Source organism: Leuciscus leuciscus, assembly GCF_965113295.1.
Source record: "Leuciscus leuciscus genome assembly, chromosome: 6".
In the NCBI taxonomy this organism is placed as follows: Eukaryota; Metazoa; Chordata; class Actinopteri; order Cypriniformes; family Leuciscidae; genus Leuciscus; species Leuciscus leuciscus.
In genome coordinates, this window is record NC_138730.1 from 41089066 (window position 1) to 41116075 (window position 27010).

The window sequence follows — 27010 nt, forward strand, 5'->3', positions numbered from 1 at the left end:
TCAAAAATATCTTAATTTGTGTTCCGAAGATGAACGAAGGTCTTACGCGGTTGGAACAACATGAGGGTGAGCAGTGGTGGACGAAGTACACATACCATGTACTTGAGTTAAAGTAAAGATACTCAAGGTGAAATATTACTCAAGTAAAAGTAGAAGTGCTGCCTTTAAACATTCACTTGAGTAAAAGTACAAAAGTATTTGCCTTCAAATGTACTTAAGTATCCAAGTACTATGATTTTTTTATTGCTATAATGTCCTATTATAATTTTTGTCACAAGACTCTTGCTTAACTCAGTCTACGTGAAGACTCTGTCACTCTTGGCACATCAATCTATTAATAAAATGACATTAATTAGTCTATATATATATATATATATATATATATATATATTTGAATTTAATACATTTTTTGGACGGAAGGGGACTGATCCCATAAGGTATAATACATTTACAGTATTTACTGTACATATTTTTCACAAGCGTCTATGGTAAATAGACGCTTTAATTATTTAAATAATAGACCGCCTGCATAATTATAAACATCCTAATGTTATGATACATTCACATAAACCTGCACAATGCCATTGAATATATATATATACACACTACATTATGGGAGCAGCCAATTTCCCTACAAAATTAAACACCAAAACGTATTAATGCAGTGTTTCTGCTACTCCTCAGAAAAAAAAAAAACTATTATATGCAAGTAATTTTAGTGTCAAGGTAATAAGCAATGTTCATTATCAGCGCCGCCGCTCCCACCACGCGCATCACGCGCTGTGCGTAGGGCACCAAGTGCTGAGGGGGCACCAAAAATAGCCTAATGAAAAAAAATTATAATGCCGATATTATTTCATTAGCCTATAGAAATATTATTACAGTACAAAAAAATGCTAAACTTTGACACAAATATTTTATTTTTGTTATAATTGTGATTTTATAATATTTAGATATGAATCCAACTGAATCCAACTTGTGAAAAGATATCTTTCAGGTAGTCAAATAGCAAATAGCATATAGTGGAGCTCTATGGCCATCTAGTGGTTAAAGTGATATTTTTTTAATTTTAAAACTGCATTTTCCAAAAAATGGGCATAAATGTTACATTAAACCATTTAAAATGATCCATGTTATCCCCATGAATGAAAGTTAGAAATCTGGGTCTTTTATAAAGTGAATTTTACATCATATGCTGTTTTTTTGTAAAAAGCTTATTTAAATAAATATTTATTTATTTATTTATAGAAATTTAAAAGATATCATAAATTCTCCAAAAACTGCACAAATGTTGAGTAAAAACATTAACAAACAGAATAAAATTACATTTGTAAAAAAAAAAAACTATTATCTTGTTACAAAATTAAATGTTATTGTCTGGGGTCTCTGGAGACCCCAAAAAACACGAGTGTAGACATAAATATAGACCATCAGAGGGTTAAACATGACCTATTTTACAAATAACTGACGCCAGCTAGCTGTTACTTTCTTTAGATATTGAGCAGTAGTTTATGGTTTATTTTGACGTGACGGTGGTTAATACTTTCTCAGTAACAGTTAACGTTAGCAGTCAGTGCAGTGCACATGGTAGGCTAACAATTCCTGTTAAATATATAAAAAATATAAAATGTCATTATGAATGGTATAAAGCAAACAATACTGTTTAATTGTGTGCATTATTGCACCTCATTCTATTATGCTTTTATATTATATTATATTATATTTATCAAATAGTTAATAAATAAATAATAAAGGGGGAGAACTCCTTGGCTGCCATGCTTTCAGTTTTAAATGTTTATAATTTTTTCCGGTATGAGATTCTTTGTTTGAATATTTTGTCTAATAAATGTAATTTATTCAAAGTGACATTGAATTTGGGAAAAACATGTCTGGATTATTTTGATAATTTTTTTATTTTGCTATTCTGTTTACTGAAGAAAAGTTTGCACTTTCAAATGTGTAGTGTGTGTTGGCTATTCTACATATGTTTACAAAGTCAGCAAAGCTGTGAAGATTTTACTTTCTCTAATTAATATGATGTGGGGGGCATCATAAAGTAATTATGCTTAGGGCACCAAAATGGCTAGCAGCGGCACTGTTCATTGAGAGCTACATGAATCACGTGACCACGCGGCGGCGAGATCACAGTAGGCTTGTTCGACTTGAAACGGCACACTGCACAGACCAATCGGTGAATGACATTAAAATACCGCAAGAGCGATTAGAGAGTAGACGGCTCTGTATGCTTTTCAATCGCTCTCGCGATTTCGCTCTATACTAAACTGATCGGTCTGTGCAGCGCCGGTTCAAGTCGAACGGCGTGTGTGTCGCAACCTCTTATATACTGTCTATGGTCGCAACTCTCATATTTAACGGCTCTGGTTCGCGCTTAGTAGATACCACCAAGGCAAGTTCAAACCAAAGCGCGCACGTTGTAGGCTACTGTGATAGGTGGCTTGTTTGACCAGTTAAGTTTTTATCCACTCATAAATAAAAAGGAACGACTGATTTTGAAAATGTAGTAGAGTAAAAAGTAAGATATTTGACTTTGAAATGTAGTGGAGTTAAAGTAAAAGTCTTCCCAAATTTAAATACTTCAGTAAAGTACAGATACTCAAAAAAGCTACTTAAGTACAGTAACGAATTACATTTACTTCGTTACTGTCCACCACTGTGGGTGAGTAATTACTGACAGAATTTTCATTTTTGGGTGAACTAACCCTTTAAAAGTTATGTAGAATATCCATGAGTGTTTTAAAAGTTAAGTGTGCCATTAAACAGTTTTATAAGATCTGTACTCTGACTTCATGCATATTTGTTTTCCATTGTTACTGCTAATGATATTAAAGGTAGGGTTGGCAATTTTTTTCATAAACACTTTGTTATTCTGGTTGAAGCTCTCTTCACATCCTGATAACAATCAGTAATATTGATTTAAAGTCCCACTCCGATCATATTTTGAGCTATTTTTAAACATTCTCAGTGGTCTTTAAATGATGATTATGCCGTTTTTAGCCAAAAATCACAAAACCTGTGCCGTTTTCTGGGACTTCGCTTCAGCAGAGCGGCAGTAGCTCATTAGCAATTCGCCTCTGCGTTGTGGGCGGAGCCGTTGGCTGAAGCGAGATACGTAGGCAGCAACAGCCTCTTTCTGTCTTTCTTTCTTTCTGTCAACACAGAAAACATTTCATCACTGGATAGTTTTTTTCGTCGTTTGCACATAGGTATGTTTCATTGTGTCATGACAAATTAAACAATTGAAACATGGAACGCGTACATTAGTTTTACACTCACATCATGCATACAAAATATTCAATAAATATTTAAATCAAAAGCTTAAAGTGCGAAGAAGCCAATTTTCCTAAGAGGGACATCACTTTTGGCCACTACTGTATGTAAGGACCACCCATCGGCCCAACAATGGAATCCAACGGCTTGGGTGAAGGTATAACATGTGTAGTAGGCTAATACTTAATTTAGTAGAATTTAGTTTCAGTTTTACTTCAGCTCTATGCTTAATCTGACTCCAACTTCAAATGATTATTAAATTTAGACTTTTTCCAATTAGGGACTAATCACAAATATTGGTTATGTATTAATTTAGATATTTGATTATTCTGGGTATCCCATAGTTTCAATTATTCGTTCGTTGGGGACCCTCACGTCGGCTGGTCGTGTTCTCACGGACACAAACTCGCCAGTTCTGATCTTAGTCAGAGTGTGCAGGGTGAAGTAATACATTTGAGTCGAACCGCTCCATACTTGTTCATACAAAAAAATTTGTTTATGAGTGTTCTGAGTGCAGGACTCAAGACTCACACAGCACTGGGGGGTTTTCTGGTTACAGATTCCCCAAGACTTTTCTGCCAGTTTCCCCTAAATACCCAGACCAGAACAAAAGAGTTGTAGCCTAAATATTAACTAAACAAATATTTTTGGATTTGTTGGACCTGCTCTCCTGCCCCAAAGGGTCACACCTGGATTTGGGGATAAAAAGCAATGATCATCAAAGATTTTTATTATATACAAACAACGACACTCAAAAATCTGCATCTTCCCTTCCCACTATACGTTATAACGTTTCATAACCACAACAGTGGCAAAACATGTTGTATTGTTCAAAATACAAGACAACATGTTTTGCCACTGTTGTGGTTATGAAACGTTATAACGTATAGTGGGAAGGGCAACTGACTTCTAAAACCTCCAAATGATTTGACTGAAGTCACTGCACAGAAAAGATCCAGAGAATTAAAGAGAATTAAAGTATGCAAGCAATCATTTTGCTTGCATACAGTATGCTGCTTGGTTTAACATTTCGTTATTTTGTGTTGCTTATAAGTGTGTGAATCTTTACTGTAAGCAATATGACCATGACATGTCACGTGTTTCTGTTCACATCTAAATAAGGTTGCTGATATTACCATTTCTCAATCATCCTTTATACATTCTGATCAAATTTTGTTTCATTAGTGTAATAGCGCACACACACCCTGCTGAGTAGGAAGTGTTTTTGCTGAAGCTTCAGCTGACTGAGCACCGGAAAGTTTGCTTCTTTTTTTAATGCTCATGGATCCTGCACAGACTGTATCCTGTAGTTATTTTGTGTTCCACATATGATCTCACCATTTCCATGCATCTCACTATTTCCATGCATCTTGATGCAAGTAGCAGGATGTGCTGCTAAACGTGTAAAAATGTATCAGTATATTTGACTGAATTCATAAGTGGTTTATTGCAACGATGTATAGCATGAGAAAGGAAGGAAGTGGTGTAACTTGTTATATGTAAGGTTTTTTGTTAAAAACTATTAAAAACCCTTTGAACAACACACACTTTGTGTTTTCATGTTATATGGGGACTTTCCATTGACTTAATGATGTTTATTATGTACAAACTGTACATTTTATCCCATAACATTATACCCTACACAGAAACCATCTGCATTTTTACATTTTCAAAGAAAAACATAATTTAGAATGACTTATGGTTTTCTTCATGGGAGGTTCACATCACATCACTAGGTTTTCTGGGCCCCAGTAGAACTCGGCCATATGTACGCAAAAACTCTTTTTGGCGTTTAAATGATACGAGAAATATCATTCGTGCTATAGATACGCACTTTCATGAGATCGAGCTCTCTCAGCACCACGCCTGACTCGGAGGAGGAAGAGGAACTTCTACTTTCCACGCTTCATGTTTCCGCTTTTACACGTATTCTTTTCGAGTTTCATTTTATCTTTTTAGTTTGTTACAATGGGAGTAAATCATCTACTTGTATTATTTATTTTTCTTCTGACCTTCAAAACAGGTAAAAAAGAGACATGTTTGTTATAACTGTTGATTAATAATGATTATTGTGACAGTGATGATTGCACAGGGCAAGGCTCAGATCACCATATTTATTAGCATATCCTCTAGGCTACCTCTTTATATATTTTTTTATAAAATGTACACTTATTTTGTTTAATCTGTGTTTTTATTATTCATTTGTAAAAAAAAAATATTCTGAAAGAAACTTACCACACTTTTGTTCTTATTTTAGACCTCTATTACAAGCAGAATCATTTTGTATTTTTTTTATCATAAATCATAGACGTGAAGAGTTGTGTAAGGGAGAGATTGTTAGTCGCTAAATGTTTTGCGGTTCTGATCAGTAAGGTTTACACACACAGCTTTTACTAGCTTGTCTCCATTACACAAAGAGAGTGGGAACCTGAAAAAAAAGGTCATTGCTTCCTTAGGTTAGGGGTAAGGGTAGACACTCATAAAGTTGATATGGTGCTTGGAAAATGAGTTCTGGCCTTTTAAAAAGTTTACTTAATGTGTTATAACAGTCGTGGCATAAATTTGTTTTAAAAAGTGGGTGGGACAGGTGGGGTGGGGGTTGCTAATAAAATGCTAAATCAGATATATGTACAATAACATTACGATGTCCAGCAATCGATTTAAATAGTAGGCTACATGGGGTTTCATTTGTCGTTTAATGAGATGTAGCCTAATATATGTTGTCAGTGCCGAGAATTTTTGTGTGAATAAATAAATAGATCTGCATATTAGACTAATGTATTCCTTAATGGTCCAGTGGTAGAATTTTTGCCATCGGTGTCATAGGTTCAGGGTTCTAATCCGCACTCGTATAGTTTTTTTCTTCCTCATCAAAACCGATTATGTTCATCAGTGGTTGTATATCAAGCAGGGATGACACGTTTGTGTGCATTATGTTTTTTGATTTCACCAGAACGAATAGAGAGTATCCGCAACGGACTGAAGCGCGCGTCCGAGTGAAGACAGTGCGGCGTGTGCGCGAGCCACACGAGAAAACACTGTATCCACGCCACTGATCGCAGCGGCAACGAGCACTTTGATCACTTGATTTAAAAAACACATTTCAGCGCTAGATCGTCTCTTATTTAAAAAACAAACGAAATGAATGCTCTGCCAGTTAACTGGAGATGTTTTATTTATATGTAGAATTGGTACATTCGAGATGTTTTAAAAAGTGGTGGGGACAATATCGACCCTGCAAAAAGTGGTAAGGACATGTCCCACCCGCAATTACGCCTATGGCAGTCCACTGAACTGGGGAACAGGACCCTGGTAACCCAGCAAGCAATTTTGCGTCTAATAGACGTCTAATAGCCGTCAAAACACAGCCCAGACGTCTAGGCTAAAACGAGGCTAATTTTGGGCTGTCAGTGAAAATCTAATAGACGTCTAAACATAGCCCAAGAATAGACAGCTATTGAATGACTACATATATACGTCTAATAGAAGTCTAACCATAGCCCAAGAAAAGACAATTAGACAGCTATCGAATGACTATATATATACGTCTAATAGACGTCTAACCATAGCCCAAGAATAGACTAGTCATCAATTAGACAGCTATTAAACGACTACATATATACGTCTAATAGACGTCTAACCATAGCCCAAGAAAAGACAATTAGACAGCTATCGAATGACTACATATATACGTCTAATAGACGTCTAACCATAGCCCAAGAAAAGACAATTAGACAGCTATCGAATGACTATATATATACGTCTAATAGACGTCTAACCATAGCCCAAGAATAGACTAGTCATCAATTAGACAGCTATTAAACGACTACATATATACGTCTAATAGACAGGCAATATGGGTCTAGGCTAAAACAAGGCTGATTTTGGGCTGTCAGTGAAAATGTAATAGACGTCTAACCATAGCCCAAGAATAGACTAGTCATCAATTACACTACATATACATGTAATAGACAACAAAATGAGGCATAAGGATTCTTTTCACTCAAATATAACAGGTTCTCATAAATGAAAATCCATCCAAACTAACTGAATATAAAGAATTTATTTAGAACAATTATATTAACAACTTAGACAACATTCAAACATAAAAATGAACAAATAAAAAATTGGAAAATATGTAAAACAACTTAAGATACAATTTTTTTTTAAGAATGAATTGTTAGCTTTATATCCATAACCACCACCCCCTGCTCTCCCTGGTGCTTGTTTAAAATGACCAGAAATTGCATTTTTTATTTCCCATTCAGTCGCCAAAGGAAAGTTGGTAATCACTGCGTCTGCCAAATGAGAAAAAGAAAAAAATTATTGCTCAAGAAAAGCATTGTTGACAATCATTTTTAACTAATTACAGTCATTCACTTTTGCTTGGATGCACACTAGAGCTGGCCAATATAGAGTTACGGAATATAGATTGAGACAATATAATTTATATATCAATATAGACAATTTATATCAATATTATTAATGTCAATAATTGAAAATGTTCGCCTGCATAATGGTGATGCACTAATTATATATACACACATATATATATACACACACATATATATACATATATATATATATATATAGCCTATATGATGACTGACAGACAAGAACAGTTTGACCTAAAAATATCAAAATTGAAACTACTGCAGAAACAAAGACACCTACATCTTGGATGCCCTTAAGGTAAGCTAAAACATACCAAAATTTAATTTCAAAGTGAACTATCCCTATAAATCATTCTTTATCACTTACTCATATAACTCTAATGAACATAAAAAGATACTTATAGGGGTAGTTCACTTAAAAAAAAAAAAAATACTCACTTTCACTTGGTTCCAAACCTGTATGGCTTTCTTCTGTTGAACACACACAAAAAATATATATATTTTGAAGAATGTTGGTAACAAGACATGTAATGGTAGTCATTGACAAGTGTTCTGTAAATTCAATTGCTGTACTTTGTTGACTGATTGCTGGATAATTTGCAATAAACAGTGTCTTTAAATCAAATAAAGTGGATTACATCACTCCAGTTCTGAGGTTTTTACACTGGCCATCTGTCTGTCAAAGAATTCATGTCAAAATACTACAGCTGGTTATTAAATTAATTAACGTTTTAAGGCCAAAGTAAATTTCTAATCTTCTGATGCATTATGAACCATCCAGAGCAGACCTCTCAGGTCATCTGGGACAGTAGCCAGCTACTTTTATATCCCCAAAGTCAAAACAAAACATGGAGAAGCAGCATTCAGTTTTTATGCACCATATATCTGAAACAAATTCACTGAAAACTGAATGTATGCTGCATCTTTTAATTATTTCAAATCAAGTTGAAAGACTTTACTGTTTGCCACTACCTTTTATTAATTGGAAAGGATTTTTTATTTTTTTATATATATATAATTTCTTTGCATGTTGCTGTTAAGTTTTATGTAAAGTACTTTAAAAATTTGCATTAAATCAAAAACTATTATTTCTTACTCTAATCTAAAAACAAAAATATATTGGTATCTTTAATAATAATAAAAAATAGTAATGATAAGTTTCATAGTTCCATGCTTACCACCTTGAATTTAGATACATTTTAGATTAAGGGCACACAGTTGCAATAACACATGCAGGTAACGTTAACTTGTTGGAGAAAAATAGTACTCTGCAATGGTAATGTTAAAATGTCACGGTTTCTACACATTATAACAACTAACTAATTTAAATAATGAACATAACAAAAATAACACGCATACTTACAAGATCAAAGTAGAAATTTGCAGGTTTTCAGAGTGTCGCTCGCCCGTTGCTCTCCGACAGCTGCCTCGTGTAAAATAAAACTGAAAATGGCGGAAATGTTTATAGCGAGATCTGGCTAAAGTAGTCCCAGTTGTCATGTCTCAGTAGCGTTTCGATTGTGCCATCTAGCGGTTGAGAAATGCAATTGCATTTGATTTAATTTGAAATGATAGATTGTGTATGATTGTTATGTTTATGTGTGACAGCAAACATTAAGCTGTGTGAGCGAAAACATTTTTAAGACTAATATTCTTATACTATATCGCTGGCCTGAATCAGGGCTATAGCCAAGCCGTACGTAGACCAGATTGCCTTGATTTCGCCAGGTGGGCTAAATCAGACCGCATATAGCCCGTCCAATTCGGAGCTAAATCGTGACTACAGATCGACCATGTAGTGAAATGACACATTGAACCTTGTAGATATCATTACCAATGTGAACATGATGGAATATCAACCATTTCATGCACTGCCTGGCAAAAAACTACAATTAATCAATTTTGACTAAAAGTGGGCTACAATAGCCGGGTCTGAATACGAGCTAAATCGTGGCTACGCACAGCCTACACATATAACATGTAAAATAAAGCAAACCAAACAACTTGTAATCACAGTTGACTTTGCTTACATGATGGAATATCATACATCTCACAAGTTATTTTGGAAAAAAATACATTTATCCAGCCTAAATGTTATTTGGGCTAAAAGTGGGTTACACATAGCCGGACTATATCGGGTCTATATTTAACCTAGACGTTGAAATGACGGCTATTGCTTGCTGGGAACTTACAGTAGGACCCTTTTCATGTGTTCGTTGTGTACCACAGTAAATCTGGGGAACATAGGACCCTGGTAAATATGCTCCCTAGAAAGTACACGGATTTAATACAACTCTAGCCTAAAAGATTATAAAGATGTGTATATGAGTTATAACTCTTGGATGCGTTGACTGCCTGTGTACATGTACACATGTAATGGAGTATCTTTTGAAAGGCTATAGATGTGTCTCATTCAGCTACCCGGCTCTATAGGTCGTGAATCAGTAGGCTATAGGCTATATGTGTACACAAATTCAGGCACTGCTGAGGACCCCCACAACACACGGACACTGATGACTATTTCTGGTGACATGACAACAACCTCGTTGTACAAGCTAGCCTACTCTCTAGCTACTGGTATTTATGCACAACAGCAGTGCAAATATCATTGACATTATTTGTTTATGTTATTGAAAAGTACATTTTGTGTATCACAAATTGTGGCCGTATTAATCACATTACGCCAGAGAATCCCAGCAAACACTTATTTATGAACAGTGTTGGGCATGTTACTTAAAAAAAAAAAGTAATCAGTTATAGTTACTTCTCACAAATAGTAACTGAGTTAGTAACTATGTTAACTTACAAGTAACTATTGTGTTACTTTTTAATAAAATGTTCAAATATGTCAAATAACTTGGATGCCCCCAATATTAAATACGTTAAATGAATGAACACTAAATAGAATCAATTATTTTTATTATTATAATATATTGTAATCTACACTATTTTAATGTTGCTGTGGGACAATGTTAGAGACACCTATTCAATTAAATATATTATTATTTGTAAATATTATCATTAGCATAGTGGAATAATAAAACACAAGAGATGGTTTAGAACTTTTAATATTTATTGCACAGACTACATCTGGGCAACACATTTTTGGCTTTTATTTTATAACCTAAACAGAACGTTCCCATTTTTAGATTTTATTTTTAGCGCACTGTCGAGCGCGCTCTCGGACACACTCGGTCTCTCTCGCGCACTGTTTAGCGCTCTCGCTGCGTTCGCCTTTGTCCAGGCGCCTCATAAACACACACACCAGACAAAAAAAACTTTGCAGGTCCTATTGCTGAGAGAGAGAGTCTACTCGGATGAAAAACCACTTCAGTGATTTTGATTTCATATATATATATATATATATATTATATATATATATATATATATATATATATATATATATATATATATATATATATATATATATATGTGATCAGATATGGTACTGCATGTGTAATATATTGCTGATTTATTTACTCATGCTTTATAAACACATATATAGAGAAATACACAATGTAATGTATTTCTTGTATTTTATAATTATTTACAATATAAATGTTCCACATTTTTAGCTAGGTAACAAAGGCACAAGTACTCATGCATGCAAGTACCAAAATATTCAGCAGAGAGTCTATCACTGTGCTGAGAAGAGCACTTTAAATATAGAGTACATTAAAATTAAGAACTAATAATGGTCTTAGGACACGTAAGTTAGGCCAATCGTCAACCGAACCACAGACTCTACTCTTCAGCACAATGGTAACCCCAAAAACTCAGACATAGCAGAAAACCTTTTTAAATCCAAAATAATGGAACATTAAACACTAACAGATCTCCCTCTATTAATACTGAGCAAAACACATCAAATAACACTTCATTTTATAATTTGCTCTCCTTTAACAGTCAGAAGCAAAGCATGCTGGGAACTGGAAATCTGTTGTAACTAATTCCGTGAATGAACCTCCTGAGACCCAGAAAAAAAAAGTTTTTTTGAAATTAGTTTTTTTTCCATGTCATCACACTGTTTAGAGCACAATAAACAAATGGTACAAAAAACATTTTTGAAAAAAAATATTTTATTCATACGTTATGCTATGTCCTCTGTAGTGGACACCAGGACTAAGTTGTTTACAAAATAACATGACATGAAATTATATGTAAAGGCAAAAACAATGGGATTTTTTTTCAATCACCAATACATTTTGGGGTTTCAGGATTTTTTCAACCAAAATTTGTATAAAGATTATTCTCAACTATGTTATGAAATAAATAACGGAATGAATTGATACACCATTTTACTTTATGCAATATGTGGGTAAAATGGCCATAAATTAATATTCCCATTCACTGCAATGTATCTATAAACTGTATCTAATTTGCACATTAATGTGTTCTTGGAGCAACATTTAATGAAAAAAGAAGTGTAATAATTGGAGTAATAATTGGCAACATTTTAATAATAATATCTAATATTTCATAGGAATATTGATGTATAATTTATTTCCATATTCACTTGTTGTGTCTCCTAAAATGCCTGATAAAGACGATTTAAGTCCTGATGTCCTCTACAGTGGACACGTATGAAATCAACGCCCTGTTCTGTAACAGAAAGTATTTTTTTTATTTGAAACCCCTTAACATTTTCCTGAGATGTTGTTTTATGAAATATAATTTGAAAAGTAGTCCAATTTAAATTATAATTACAATATATTATCATATTACCATAAGAATGCTACATTTGATCACTAAATTAATGTCAGACATTTTTAAAGACCAAGGAGAAGTTGTTTTCATGGTGAAACCTCCAAACATTTGGTATCTCTGAAAAGTCCTGAATGTGCTCTTTACAGGACACCCAGGTTGTGACATGTGACATGTATGATGTCAGAGAAATTCACTAAAATATAATGTCCACTACAGTAGACAAAAGTCTATTCTTGGGTCCCAGGAGGATATGTAAAACACACACACAATATTGCACATGTCCCCCTATAAATGTGAATGTATGTACACAAAGGATACAACTTTGTGAATGTTACATGTAATGCTATTTTTGTGTTCATTTATAAATATTTTATATGTATTAATATATTGCCATACATGGTCAATATTGCAGTACATTGAAAAATATAAGCAGTAGTTTCCCATATATGGAAATGTATTATGTAATATATCGCATTATATTTTGCAGTATATTCCTATATATTTTTGTACCGTAAGGGTGTCCTCCCTCTTTCCCAGTCTACTCATAATAAACAGGAAAAACTACAAACAAAATATTCACAAAATATTCACAAACAAAAACAGAACAAAAAGAGCTACTTTGAATTTAATTATGTTTTAACTGTTTTATTAAAAAAAGTTCGGGAGGAGCACGTTCATATAATCAAACCTAATTAAACACGAGTGGAGCACACTCTGTTAATCAACCCAATCAACGAGTCAAGAGGTGTATATACAGCAAACTTGCCTCCGTTCGTGGACAGTTTAACAGCATCCCTCCACCACCCCATCTCCTCACTTCTAGTCCTAAATACTCTTACAACAACAGGAGAGTACTCTAGGTTCGGGCAAAAATTCCGAGCTCGGAGCCCTCCCCCCGGACAGCACGCCAAATACGCATAATCTTTACTCTGTTTAATTGATGTAAGTGTGAACTCGTGAAATGAAATATCGGAGGAAAACAATAAAGCACATGGTTGACTTTCTGTCAAGAAACATTTCATCACATTATCTCGAGACGACTTACCTACTCCAAAGACAACTCAAATATTGAATCAACAAATGATTCTGGAAGGCAGGAGAATGAACCCGTCCTAGTAAAAGGAGTCTCTCTCCAACATCACAGATCCAATGCTGCTTATATATCTGTGCTCCTCCCCTTCACCATCAGTCATCTCAGGCACAAGCTAATCCGCAACCACAGCTGATAAAAATCTGAGTTCCTGCATTATGGTGGAAAAGAGAATGTGCAGGAAAGAAACAAAAATAGCACAATATATAAAAATATAATCAAGCACAATACACATGATATAATACAACAACATAATAATTATGTCTTGAACATACCACTACTTTAACACAAATAAAATCATTTATGTCGTCTCAACTCATATGGATTAAGTAAACTGAACGAACAATTAATTTGTTTGATTAATTAAAGTAAATCGAACAAATTTCTTTTTGAGTGCCCTTTTTGATCATGATATTTCAAAATGAAAACACTGAGTTACAGTAAGACAAAGAGCAACAGTTTCAGGTCAGTTTAACATTATGCAATCGTGTTTGAATGAGAAATGGCTGATATGTTACAATGCTGTTAAATGAACATTATTTAAATAAAGTGAACAGCATAAAAAAAAAATAACGTTTTGAGTGTTGTAATACACATAATATTTATTTTTCATAATTATGTCACCTCCTCCCTATTTTGATGATGTGGGTCAGCAGTGACAAATAGCTCCAGATATGTGCATTATACCTGTCTAACATTTTTTATATGCTATTCTCTATTTAAAAAGAAAAAGTTTTGAAAGGAGTATTTTTAAATGTAAAACATTGGATTTATTTGAGCATGCTCATTTCAGAAAAATGTGTACAATGGGTCTAGTGAATTCACCAGCTGTACTCAGAAACTCTCTCTCTCTCTCTCCTCAGGGTTCAGTGCTGAGATCTCTGTGTTTGTGAAGACGGGAGATTCTGTTCAACTGGATATACAGACACAAGAACTACCAGAGTTTGATCTTTTATCCTGGACAAATGATAAATCAGTGATTATAGTTAGATATATAAGTGGAACTAAAGAAGTAAAACCTCATAATTCATTCAAGGACAGAGTGGATTTCAATGATAAAACCTTCTCTCTCACACTGAAGAACATGCAGAAGACAGACACTGGACTCTATACAGCAAGAGCAAGAGGAGAATCAGTGACCAATATTGTTACATACAAAGTATCTGTTATAGGTGAGTGTGATTTTGCTTGGCGTTTTCAGATGATAAGACTCATTTATGTTCAGTCTTTTATTCTTTTGACTGTTGTACAATACAAGTAGTGACATTAAATGTAAAAAATACATATTAAATATAAAAATGTGTTTTTATACATAATTTATCTGCCAACGTTTCAGTCAGTATGAAGATGTATTATATTGTTAAAAAATAAATGTGTGTTTCAGACGCTGTTGATGCTCCTGTTCTGACTGTAAACTCACACTGGTTCAGCGGTAACTTCTGTACTGTGAACTTCACATGCAGAGCTCATGACCTCATGATAAACTCTAGCTATCAGAACAACAGATGCTCTCCAGAGGAAGTGACATCACAAAACAACACTCTCATCCTGAACTGCAGTGAGGAATCCATCATCTGTAACCATAGCAACCCTGTCAGCTGGAAAAAAGACCTAATAAACATTACACAGCTCTGTGTCAATAATAAAGGTATATTGCACACACAAACAATACATTTAGAGTGCAAATGAACATCTCTCAAATCAAATGTCTCTGTATGGTCACTTAATAGTCTAACTGCTGCATTGCTGAGTGACCTCAGAATACCTGAACTGACAACTACAGTAATGAAGTGTGTCTCACTTTTCAGAAAACACCTCAAGTGACACCAAGACTGAGCCATCTCTCCAGTTCTGTCAGGTCCATTAAATCAAGAACACACAGACAATAAAAATAATTTAAGAATTTTTATTGAATAGATTGCAAACAGTTGATGTTCCTGAATTGAAATTTGGCGGTATGGCTCTGTTCAGGGAGTCCCCAGCATTGCTGCAACGTGATCTCATGAGAATACGTGTGTATTTTTACGTAAAGTGTAGTTCTACCATACGTACATTTATTTACGTTTTATACTCACAGAAACGTATAATACTGACGTATTTACAGCACAAAAACGTATAAAATGCACGTAATTGACAGCACAAAAACGTAATTTATTTACGTATCAAACAACTTTACCGACGTACAAATTTGTACGTATTCCTATTTAACTTATGCATATTCAAATCGTGGCATTAATGTTTTGACTCTATTGCATTCAATTGTCTTATCAATTAAATTTTCAGTCGCATTTATTAATAGTTTAACGTTACTCATATAATAATGTTAGGCTACTCATAAATAATAACATTTCGCTCTGTTCGTGCTTTCTGCTGCAAACTCGTTTTGGAGGATTAGCCTTCATGGTGTTAAACAAGAATAACGTTACACTTTAAAACCATAGACCGTAAAAAAATATGGACGTAGTGTCCGTGACGTCACCCGTAGGTTTCTGAAGAGCATTTTTGAAGCCTAAAGTAGGCGGAGCCGGCCGTCGCCATCTTGGCCTTGCGTCACTCCCGGATAACAGAAAATAGGTAAAGAGGCGGGGCGTGAGTGGAGCTGAGGAGCCTTGCTATGATTCTGTACTATTCTGCTAGTTGAAAAATGTATTATGCAGTAACTTAATATTACTCTGAGAGTGTGTGTGTGACAGTGATTTATTTGCTTAACGTTACATGTCAGTCACTCTCTTTTTATAGTCTATGGTCCGTCAGCGCGGCATCGCTCAAGTTCGTAGAGAGCTTATTCAGTCCATTTTAAATTCTGATTTTGGCCGCCTCTCAAATGGGTTAAACCATAGATATATTACCTATGAAGTTCAAGTAAATGCGCTAGAAAATCCGCGCTCATTCATGGATGTGCATTTATTGCATGGACGGAGAAAGAGCCGATACCTGCAGGATTTCATCTGACGGTATTTAAGCATATTATAATCTATCTGTTCCGTGAGAGCAGAACGAACGAGCCTTTATTGACGTTTTTAAATCTGAAAACTCCAAAAAGCAACGAAATTGTCAGACATCCATTAGTGCATGTTCACAGAGGAAAACAACTGAAATACAGCGCTGGTTGTTCTCTCGAACGATAACGTTACTCGACGACAACGACGGAATCCTAAACCGTGGGCGAAGTAATGGGTGTATTAAATTGTATGAAATAATCCCGGAAAAAAGCACAAAACACTGCAGAGATGGCAAGTTCAGCAGCTAAAATTTGCTGAGGTGAAGTGACGGCTAGTAACAACAGCAGACAAACAGCTAGCAATGGCATCAGCGGGAATCCATCTGTCATAAAGTTATAAAAAAAATTCACCCCCCTCACAGTTGTTATGAAGGGCAAAATTAGCTGTATAGACCAAAGCCACATAGAGATCCAGGCTGTAAACATGTTTTTTTCTGCTGTAAAGTTGGTAATTTTAACATGAGGGAGATACAGATTTGACTCACTTCTGCAGCCAGTCAATGAATTGCAGTTTAACTCACTTCCGTGTTGGTTTCAAGAGAGAGACGGGGAGGTTGCCGCTTGTTTAAAACCTTAAAAATACTTTCTTTAATCGTTTAACCATTTTGTAATATTTGGTTTATTTACCGTGAGACACAAAAGGCGTTTTCTCCTATAGACCCATAATACACTAAAACACAACATAAATTCACAAAAGACATCAATTTTATTAGCTTGATGTAATCCAAATCTTTAGAATCCATGCGTTGTTTGCACGAAACAGATCCAAATTCAGCCCTTTATCCAGCGATCTTCATCTCCATTCTCAGCAGAGACCGTAAACGTCAAGACCGCGCTCGTAGTGAATTCAAATTCAAAAATTGCGTCCGAAGCGTTACGACATGTTTTACGGCAGTGATATCAAACGCTCATTGGCTCTCGCATGCTTCGTCACAGATTGCGACATGCCGTGTTTAAGTTGGTGTGCTACATTTGAAATGGAGAAGCGCGCGCGCTTTCCCAGAGCGAACACTTTTATTTGTTTTTGTTTTTTGTATCATGTGTAGAGTTTCATGATTTTGATCATGCATTGCAGTCTTAAAAGTTATGCAGAATATCCATGAGTGTTTTAAAAGTTAAGTGTGCCATTAAACAGTTTTATAAGATCTGTACTCTGACTTCATGCATATTTGTTTTCCACTGTTACACCTAATAAAAGGTAGGGTTGGCAATTTTTTTTCATAAACACTGTTATTCTGGTTGAAGCTCTCTTCACATCCTGATAGCAATCAGTAGGCTAATATTGATTCAATAAAATCAATAAAATTTTCATCCAATAATTGCATTCAGTCCAAATTGCAGTGCATTCCATTAAGCTATACAGAGTTGTAGACAGACGTAAGTCACAAAGCGTCGCAATCAAACGACAGCCGCCTTTAACAGTTCCTCCTGAATCAAAACAATGAGCTTATGCTGATTTCACGCCATGTTGTAACCGTAATCTAGAAACCGCAACCCGTGACATTCTACCCGGAGCTGTTCAAGTCCTCAGACTCGATATCTGCTTTTCTATGTCAACGGTGAAATTAATCTGCAGATAACAAGAGCTCTGTAAGTTGTTTACGTTCATTATTACTGTAATGTTATGTGCTTTCAGACATGAGGTAATTTAACGCCATCTCATATGCTGAATCTGCTCTGGCTGTACGCAACCTGCGTTTTGTAGGAGGTGTGACTTTGTAGACACTCTAAAGGGAGGATGGGATCTAATGCTTGCAAAGCTAACTTGCTAATGCTAGCCACTCTGAAATTGCCTACCCTACCTTTAATTTTATTGATATAATTACATTTATATATCATTAATATAATTTCATTATAATATCATTTAGCAGATTACACATACAGAATATAAATAAAGGTGAGATGTCATGCCTCTCTCGCTCTCTTCCTCCGTCTCTGTGTCTGTCTGTCTGTCTAGCACATTAAGGGCGCTTTCACACTGGCAGTTTAGTGCGGACCGGGGCACGGTTCGCATGAAAAATCGCTAATGTGAACACTGTCATCGGACCCGGGTGCGCACTAGAGTACCGAACCCGAGACTACCTGGAGGAGGTGGTCTGAGCTCGGTTGCTCCCGAACCGTGGCGCGGTTCGCGTTAATGTGCAAGCAACACGGACTCGGGTGCGCGCTTGTTCAGGAAGTATAGTATCCCGCGCATGCGTATCACTGTCGATATCATTGTTTCCTCACACACGACAACCATGAGTGGCAGGGGAACGTTGTGGGACACTGAAGAGGTGATGTCTCTCACTATGTTGTGCATAATAGCACCAAAAAAACAGACAAATTACAGCTATGCTCAGTCGAGTTGTATTATCCATGCATTTTCCGTGTGCGTTTGCGATGACGTAAGATCACTGCAAACGCACCTGGGTTCGATACAACTAATTGAGTGTGAAACCAGACCAACGCTGCGGGGGGCGCCGGGAACGAGCGCACTCGGGTTCGGACCGCAGCAAACGAACCCAGTGGAAAAACGCCCTTAAAGAAATGGTCCGTGTAGCGAGTGACATAAATCATATAAATTGAAAGTACTGTATGGGTCTGTATCACATAGTAGACTCTAATAACAAAACAGCATTTAAACTCTCAACTCTTATTTACATTAACATTTAATCATTTAGCAGACACTTTTATCCAAAGCGACTTACAAAAGAGGAGAGCAATAAAAGCAATTAAACTAACAATAGAACAATAATATGCAAGTGCTGTGACCCTCCCCATTTTAGTCTAACACAGAATATGCATAAAAAATTGATATAGAAGAGAAAAAGAAAAGAAAGTGTTAGTAATGGATCAAGCGGTGGTTAGGGAAAAGGAGTGTTCTAAGAGAGAGGCATCAAGTGAAAGACCTGAAATGTCAGGAGAGGAAGTAAATAAAGTTAGGAGAACTGGAAGAACTGAAGAGTTAGTCTTACTGGAACTTATCAAGGAGATGTAGGATTTAGGGTACTGAACCCATTCAAGTTTACCATTTAAGAGTCAGATAAGCAAGGATTTCCAGGCCAAAACATTGTATAATGGACTGTTAAGATATTGTTGCAAAAATAGGAAACAGTATGATGATGCTAGAGATGTGGGGAAGTTGGTGGTCAGGGTGGAGATGTTGGTCCCTAGAGGAAGCAAGAGGGGGGTCAAGGGAGTGGCATATGGAGTGTTTGCTGACTTGTCTGAGAAGGAAATCTTAGAAAATGTTAAGAGTTTCTGCAGCTCTGGAAAATGTAAGAGTAGGAAAATCTTGAGCTCGTCCTGACATTGTAAATGACATCCTGAGTGAGTTTTGTAGAATTAGGTTTGCTTGCAACATTAGTTTTTGCTGGGTTCCCGGGCACGCTGAGGTGAGGGGGAATGAGCAGGTGGACAACATTGCAAAGGAGAGCTTAGGAAGAGAAGTAGATGTCTCTGTATTATTGGGTAGAGTGGAACTGAGAGAAATAATTAAAGAGGGCTTAATAAATGATTAGCAGAGAGGGTGGGAAAAGAAAATTAGGAGTAGACACTACTTTTCTATACAACCTGAAGTTAGGAAAATATATTTCTGTACCTTTTTGTCCTGTAGGGACTCAGGTAAACTTTGTAGATTGCTCAGCACTTGTCATGTACCACAACTATGCAGTGTTCTCTTACGAGAGGTCTCTCGTACTGCGTAAGATATCTTACGCTAGGGGAAAATCCTTTTTCCGCGAGATATTGAAGCCAAAAATTATCCTTAATTTTGTAATAATGCAAAACGCGTTGCGGCAGCATGCAGACATAGGCGAGGCAGCTCGCGCGCCTATTGGCTGCTCTGCGGCAACTGCAGCAGCCTATCGAGCGAGGCCTGGCGTGACGCCAGACCCAATCAGGGCACTTCGCGCCCGCTGCGTCACGTCCCACCGAAATGGGCGTGGTCTAGGCCTATAAATACCGCTCGCAGGCAGCTATTATCTGATTTTTCATCCTTCAAGCGAAGCACACGCATCGCTGGAGCTGGAGAAGAAGCCGCGCCGTCTGAGAGAGAGCACCTTCAGCGGGACGAGTCACTGAAGTCGCTGGCCGCGCCGCCTTCCTGCCTTCCTGCTGCGCTTTCCGGCGCTTATATCCTTTCTGATTACACTGTACTCTATTTGTGTGTGTGTGTCGCCGCCGCGACACACATTCTAAAAGAGCTAGCGTCTTTTTAAAGATGCCTTCCTGCGGCTCGTGCAGAGCCACACTCAGCGACGGGGACCGCCACGTGGTTTGCGTTTCCTGCCTGGGTGAGGAACATGCAGTTCTCGCGCTCGCTGATGGCGGCTGCCCTCACTGCGAGCTGATGGCAATGGCGACTCTGAGGACTCGCCTAGCCTTCTTCACCGAGACTGCTCCCCCGCCCGCCGCGGCGTCGCGCCGTAAAAAGCGCCGTGCCCAGCGGGCCCCGGAACCCTCCCTCAGCCGCCAAAGCTCGCCGGTTCGCCCGCTTGCTTCCCCGGCTTCGTCAGCCTCGCTTCCTGACGGACAGCGGCCGCCGTCTGCCGCCGCTTCCGTTGACATCGTGGATGAGGAAGCCCTGCTGGGAGAGGATGATTCCTGCTCTATCCTGGCGTCAGGCATTGAGGATTGGGCGGGCTCTGAGGACCCCACGCCCCCTGCCCGCACGTCGTCAGGCAAGAGAGCGTCCATCGAGACGGAGCTCATGCGAGTACTCGCACAGGCCGCGGCGAGCCTCGGCCTCGAGTGGTCTTCGCCTGAGCAGCCCGCTCACAACCGGCTGGATGGATTTTTCCTGCCTGGGGAGCGCGCTTCGCCTGAGTCCAGACCGGCGCCTTTTCTTCCTGAGTTACACGAAGAAGTCGCCAAGTCCTGGAACGCCCCCTATTCGGCTAGAGTGCGTCCTGCTGTTTCTTTGGCATTCTCCGCTGTTGACGATGCCAAGAACAAAGGATACCTTTCGCTGCCGCCGGTCGAAGAGGCGATAGCGGCCCACTTATGCCCGCCCTCCGCTGGACGGCGTGCTAAGCCGGCCCTACCCTCTAAAGCTTGCCGCACGACGTCAAGCCTGCTCCGCCGCGCTTTCTCCGCCGCCGGGCAAGCTGCGTCAGCGCTGCACACCATGGCAACGCTTCAGATCTTCCAGGCCGATCTCCTCCGTAAGCTGGATGAGGAAGGACCTGACGCGATCTGCGTGCCGGACTTAAGGAGTGCCACGGACCTCGCTCTCCGTGCTACTAAGTCTGCAGCGCAAGCCATTGGACGGAATATGGTCTCTCTCACCGTGACTGAGAGACATCTTTGGCTGACGCTCTCGGAAATGGCCGAGTCTGAGCGCACCGCGTTCCTCGACGCCCCGCTTTCCGCCACAGGCCTCTTTGGATCCTCCGTCAAGGATTTCGCGGAGAGATTCGCAGAGGTACAAAAAGCGTCACAGGCTATGAAGCACTTCCTCCCGAAGCGCTCCAGCTCTGCAGCAGGCCGTGCGAAACCGTCTGCTCAGAGCTCACAGCCACAGCCACCGTCCACTGCCTCCACTTCACAGCGCCGCCAGGCCCGAAGCGCGAGACCGCGCTCCCGCTCATCCGGTCGCCGCCCCGCCGTACGTGGCCCGCGACCTAGGACTACGGTGAAGCCCGAGGCCCCGAAGTCGTCCTAGCACAGCTAGGAAAACGACGGTGTTTAAGTCCCGCTGCGGCCAGACTCACACCAAAGCTATTCGCTCGTCCAGTTCCAGCAAATGTGACTGTTCCAGTGTTTTCTGCAGCCAACAAGTCGGTTCTGTCACCCGCTTGCCTGCACACAAATGCCGTTTTCACGGCTACCCAGATAAATCCCCAAAAGAGTGTATTTTCTGGTGTCCCGGCCACGACCGATGGTGTTTCATGTGTAGTAAGAATGCCCACTGCCCAGTGCCCATCCCTACACACAAGCACAGCCTGTCACACAGGGCTCGCGCACATAAAACCGACTCAGATCGGTTGCGCTTCAAACATGGTGAATGTGCCCACTACCCAGTGCCCACTAACACCGCGTTATGCATGTCTCACGGTTTCTGTAAAAACGAAACCAACGTGCACTCGCTTCACGCAAGCGAACGATGCTTTCGGTGTGATAAATGTGCCCGCTGTCCCGCGCCCACATCCACACATAGACATGACAGTTCCCACGGGAACCGCCCAGCCCTCCCCCTCGCGGTTGACCACCGCAGAGGAGTCGAGCACGGGCAATCTGCCCGCTGTTATCAGCGCGCCCCATGCCTCAAATGTCACGAGCGCGATGCTTGTGTTGCAGCACGCCGAAGCTTCTCCATCGCTGAGCGAGCGGAGCGCGCTTCGTATTCAACCCCTAGCTATCCATGCAGACGCATGGGCAAAGCTGCCCGGGGTTTCGAAGTGGGTGCTGAACATTATAAGAAGAGGCTATTCGCTGCAGTTTCGCCGACGCCCTCGCCGCTATGTGGCGCGCGTCGAGACCACGGTAAAAACAGAAGTAGCACATTTACTTCGAGCCGAAGTGGCGAAACTATTGAGCATAGGGGCCATAGAGCCTCTCTCTCAAGTTCAGAGCGAAGGAGGGCTATACAGCAGATACTTCCTGGTACCGAAAAAAGACGGGGGTCTCAGACCCATACTAGATCTAAGGCAACTGAACAAAGTGCTTGTGAAGCGACAGTTCAGGATGCTCACGACCAGACAAATCCTTGTGCAGATTCGCCAAGGAGATTGGTTTGTGTCAATAGATCTGAAAGACGCGTATTTTCAAATACAGATAGCGTCACGTCACAGGCGATATTTGAGATTCGCCTTCGAGGGCCAGGCATATCAGTACACAGTCCTGCCGTTCGGTTTGTCCCTGGCACCCCGTACATTTACGAAGTGCATGGATGCGGCACTCGCACCCCTCAGAATGAGAGGCATGCGAGTGCTGAACTATTTGGACGATTGGCTGATTCTAGCGCAATCTCGCGCAGTGCTCATAGAACACACGACCATTTTACTCGATCACCTCGAGGATTTGGGTCTCAGTGTCAATTGGGCGAAGAGCTCTCTGTCACCCAGTCAGAAGATATCTTTCCTGGGCACAGAATTGGACTCGCTGTCCATGATAGCGCGACTATCACCACAGCGCGCGGTGGACATTCAACGCACAGCGAACTCGTTTCGCTGCGGCGCGTCTGTCCCGCTCAAGAAATTTCAGAAGATGCTAGGTCTCATGGCCTCAGCATCGTCAGTGCTCCAGCTGGGCCTGCTCCGCATGCGCCCGCTGCAGTTTTGGCTGAAAGCGCGAGTCCCACGCAGAGCGTGGGCATCCGGTTCGCTTCGCCTCAAGGTCAATCAGAAGTGCGTCACAGCTGTGAAACCTTGGAGAGCGAACGACTGGTACCAATCAGGTGTAAGCCTGGGGACTTCCTCGAGGGTGAAAGTGGTGTCCACGGACGCGTCCACCTCGGGATGGGGAGCGCTGCTCGAGGGCAGACCGTTCTTCGGCCAGTGGTCGGAACGGGAGAAGCTCCTGCACATAAACTGCCTCGAAATGCTGGCAGTAGACAACGCGCTGACGCGTTTTTGTCCCCAAATAAAAGGACGCCACGTCTTGGTCCGTTCGGACAACTTGTGTGTGGTGTCCTACATAAATCGCCAGGGCGGCCTCAGGTCCAAGAACCTGTACAGGCTGGCAGAACGCCTCCTGGTATGGGCTCAGTGCAACCTGCGCTCGCTCAGAGCAGCGCACGTGCCAGGGCTCCTGAATATAGGACCGGACAGACTGTCCAGGAACAATGTTCCGGCAGGCGAGTGGTCTCTACACCCACAGACAGTCCAACTGCTGTGGAAGAAATTCGGCAGAGCGGAAGTAGACCTGTTTGCGTCTCAAGAAAACGCTCACTGTCAGGAATTTTTCTCCAAGAGCAGGAGCGCGCTGGCCCATGTGTGGCCCCGCCGCCCGCTCTATGCTTTTCCCCCCGTCTCTCTCCTGCCTCAGGTGATAGAATGGATCAGGGAAGAAGGATGCTCAGTACTGCTGGTGGCACCGCTCTGGAAAAACCAACCTTGGTTCCCAGTCGTGATGCAGTTAGCAAGTACTGCCCCGTGGCCAGTACCAGTGAGGAGAGACCTCCTCTCACAGGCCCACGGTTCAATCTGGCATCCTCACCCGGAACTATGGTCCCTTCATGTCTGGGCCATCAACGGGTACATGTTGGACTCCCTAAAGGAGTATTAAACACGATCACGCAGGCTAGAGCTCCGTCTACGAGACGACTCTATTCCTCGAAATGGTCAGTGTTTTCGGGCTGGTGCACAGCCCGTGGTGTGTCACCCACAGAATGTGGTGTGACGGAGGTGCTTTCCTTCCTGCAAGAGCTGTTGGATGAGGGCAGGGCCCCCTCCACGCTCAAAGTTTATGTGGCGGCTATAGCAGCGTTCTCAGAAACAACGCTTGGTCAGTCATTAGGAAGGAACGATTTAGTCATCCGCTTCCTTAGAGGGGCTAAGAGACTGAATCCTCCCAGACCTCCCTCAGTCCCCGTATGGGACCTTTCTACGGTTCTGGAAGCCATGAAAGGTGCGCCATTTGAGCCTTTACAGTCAATCGATTTGAAACACCTGTCTTTCAAGACGGTGTTTTTGCTGGCTCTCGCTTCAGTGAAGCGCATAGGGGATCTACACAGAGAGCGCGGCGTGCATGGAGTTTGGGCCTAATGACTCAAAAGTTATACTCAAACCTAAGCACGGTTATGTTCCAAAATCCCTCAACCCACCGTTTAGGGCGCAGGTTATCTCCCTGTCAGCCCTACCGGTCCCTGATGAGGAAAGAGACGCGAGCCTCCTTTGCCCAGTCAGGGCATTATGAGCTTATGTGTCTCGCTCGTCTGGTTTCAGACAGACGGAGCAGCTCTTTGTTTCGTTTAGCGGACGTTCTAAGGGACTAGCCGCGTCGAAACAGAGCCTATCCAGATGGATAGTTGATGCTATAGCGCTGGCATACGCCTCCAAGGGCATGCAGTGCCCGTTGGGTGTCAGAGCGCACTCCACGAGAGGCATGGCCTCTTCGTGGGCCTGGTCAAGTGGGATTGCCTTGCAAGATATTTGTATGGCGGCAGGCTGGGCCTCCCCGTCTACATTTATAAGGTTTTATAACCTAGAGGTTCCCGCCCTGCAGGCCAGGCTGCTGTCGGTCTAAGTTTACCAGTATTATCGGACCTGATGCGATCAGCTCAGAATGCTGCGTCTACTGAGCACAGCTCAATGTTCGACAGTAAAAAGTAACAGCACGAGATGTGCCTGGGCAAACTGTGTAAGACCCACATTCCCCCATCAGTTCAGGCCGCACCCCGCCCTGTCTGTATGATGAAATTCGCATCTCAGCGACGCTGCCATATGTGGAAGAGTGCGGCTTCGCCCCTCCCTCTTCCCGGACTCCCTGTGAGTTCCCTGAGTGATTGTGCACTATATGTACCCCGGGCTTTCGCCCTTGGGTCTTTGGTGTCAGATCTCAGCATGCACGGCGTTTTGCATTGGGTCCCCTAGCGTAAGATATCTTACGCAGTACGAGAGACCTCTCGTAAGAGAACGTACTCGGTTACTAACGTAACCTCGGTTCTCTCTAGAAGAGGGAACGAGTACTGCGTATCTTGCCGTGCATGCACACGCTCTGGTTGCTTCGATGATGAAAAACCAGATAATAGCTGCCTGCGAGCGGTATTTATAGGCCTAGACCACGCCCATTTCGGCGGGGCGTGACGCAGCGGGCGCGAAGTGCCCTGATTGGGTCTGGCGTCACGCCAGGCCTCGCTCGATAGGCTGCTGCAGTTGCCGCAGAGCAGCCAATAGGCGCGCGAGCTGCCTCGCCTATGTCTGCATGCTGCCGCAACGCGTTTTGCATTATTACAAAATTAAGGATAATTTTTGGCTTCAATATCTCGTGTCTACGTGTTTTATTCATATCAACACAGTAACTATAAAGTTGAACTATTCTTCTCCCAGTTCACCAGCCTCTTACTTATGTATTTCAGAAGAAACTGATGAATTCACATGCTTTAAATCCGACTGAAAGGACTCAACTGCGGCTCAAACAAACATTGCGCTGCCCATCTCGTGTTATAGACCAAGATCAAGATCATTAACAATGGTTTTTAAACGTCAAAACACACTCACTTATACATATCTGAGAATCGGAATATCATATAGTTGATGACATAGTAAGCAAGTTTGTGAATATTTTGAATAAAAGGAAAACAAAATAAAAGCGATACATCTGTCATTCATTGTTATTGTGGCTTCGGAGTGTTAAGCCGAAGACAAAGAGTTGTTCCATTTCTGTGTTCCTGTTCTGAGTTCCAGCTCCATTTCCTGGTTCCAGTCCCAAAAGTCTCTCCATCTTGAAAGAGAGAAACAAAGATGTTCTGCAAAAAGTGATTTTGGGGAGTTTGGAGATAGCAACAGGATCAACGACCATAAACTCAGTGCCCCCCATTTTCAAGATCTTCGGCACTACCTTCAGAATCTCTTCAGAGATCCTCCATCTGCGTGTTCTAGATTG

General features: G+C 40.6%; 2 protein-coding genes across 2 annotated transcripts in view; one reads left to right on the plus strand and one right to left on the minus strand.

The window, feature by feature from the left end:
• LOC309501147 (CD48 antigen-like) overlaps positions 1 to 17631 on the plus strand; it is a 40011-nt gene extending 22380 nt beyond the window's left edge. Inside the window, exons 2-4 of the mRNA XM_082173196.1 lie at positions 14343 to 14651; positions 14864 to 15127; positions 15288 to 17631. Coding sequence (XP_082029322.1) covers positions 14343 to 14651; positions 14864 to 15127; positions 15288 to 15346 — 632 coding nt within the window. The 3' untranslated portion in view covers positions 15347 to 17631. The remainder of the gene's footprint in view (positions 1 to 14342; positions 14652 to 14863; positions 15128 to 15287) is intronic.
• The window catches only part of LOC309501098 (uncharacterized protein), a 147871-nt gene that overhangs the window by 101536 nt on the left and 19325 nt on the right, over positions 1 to 27010 (minus strand). The window lies entirely within an intron of this gene.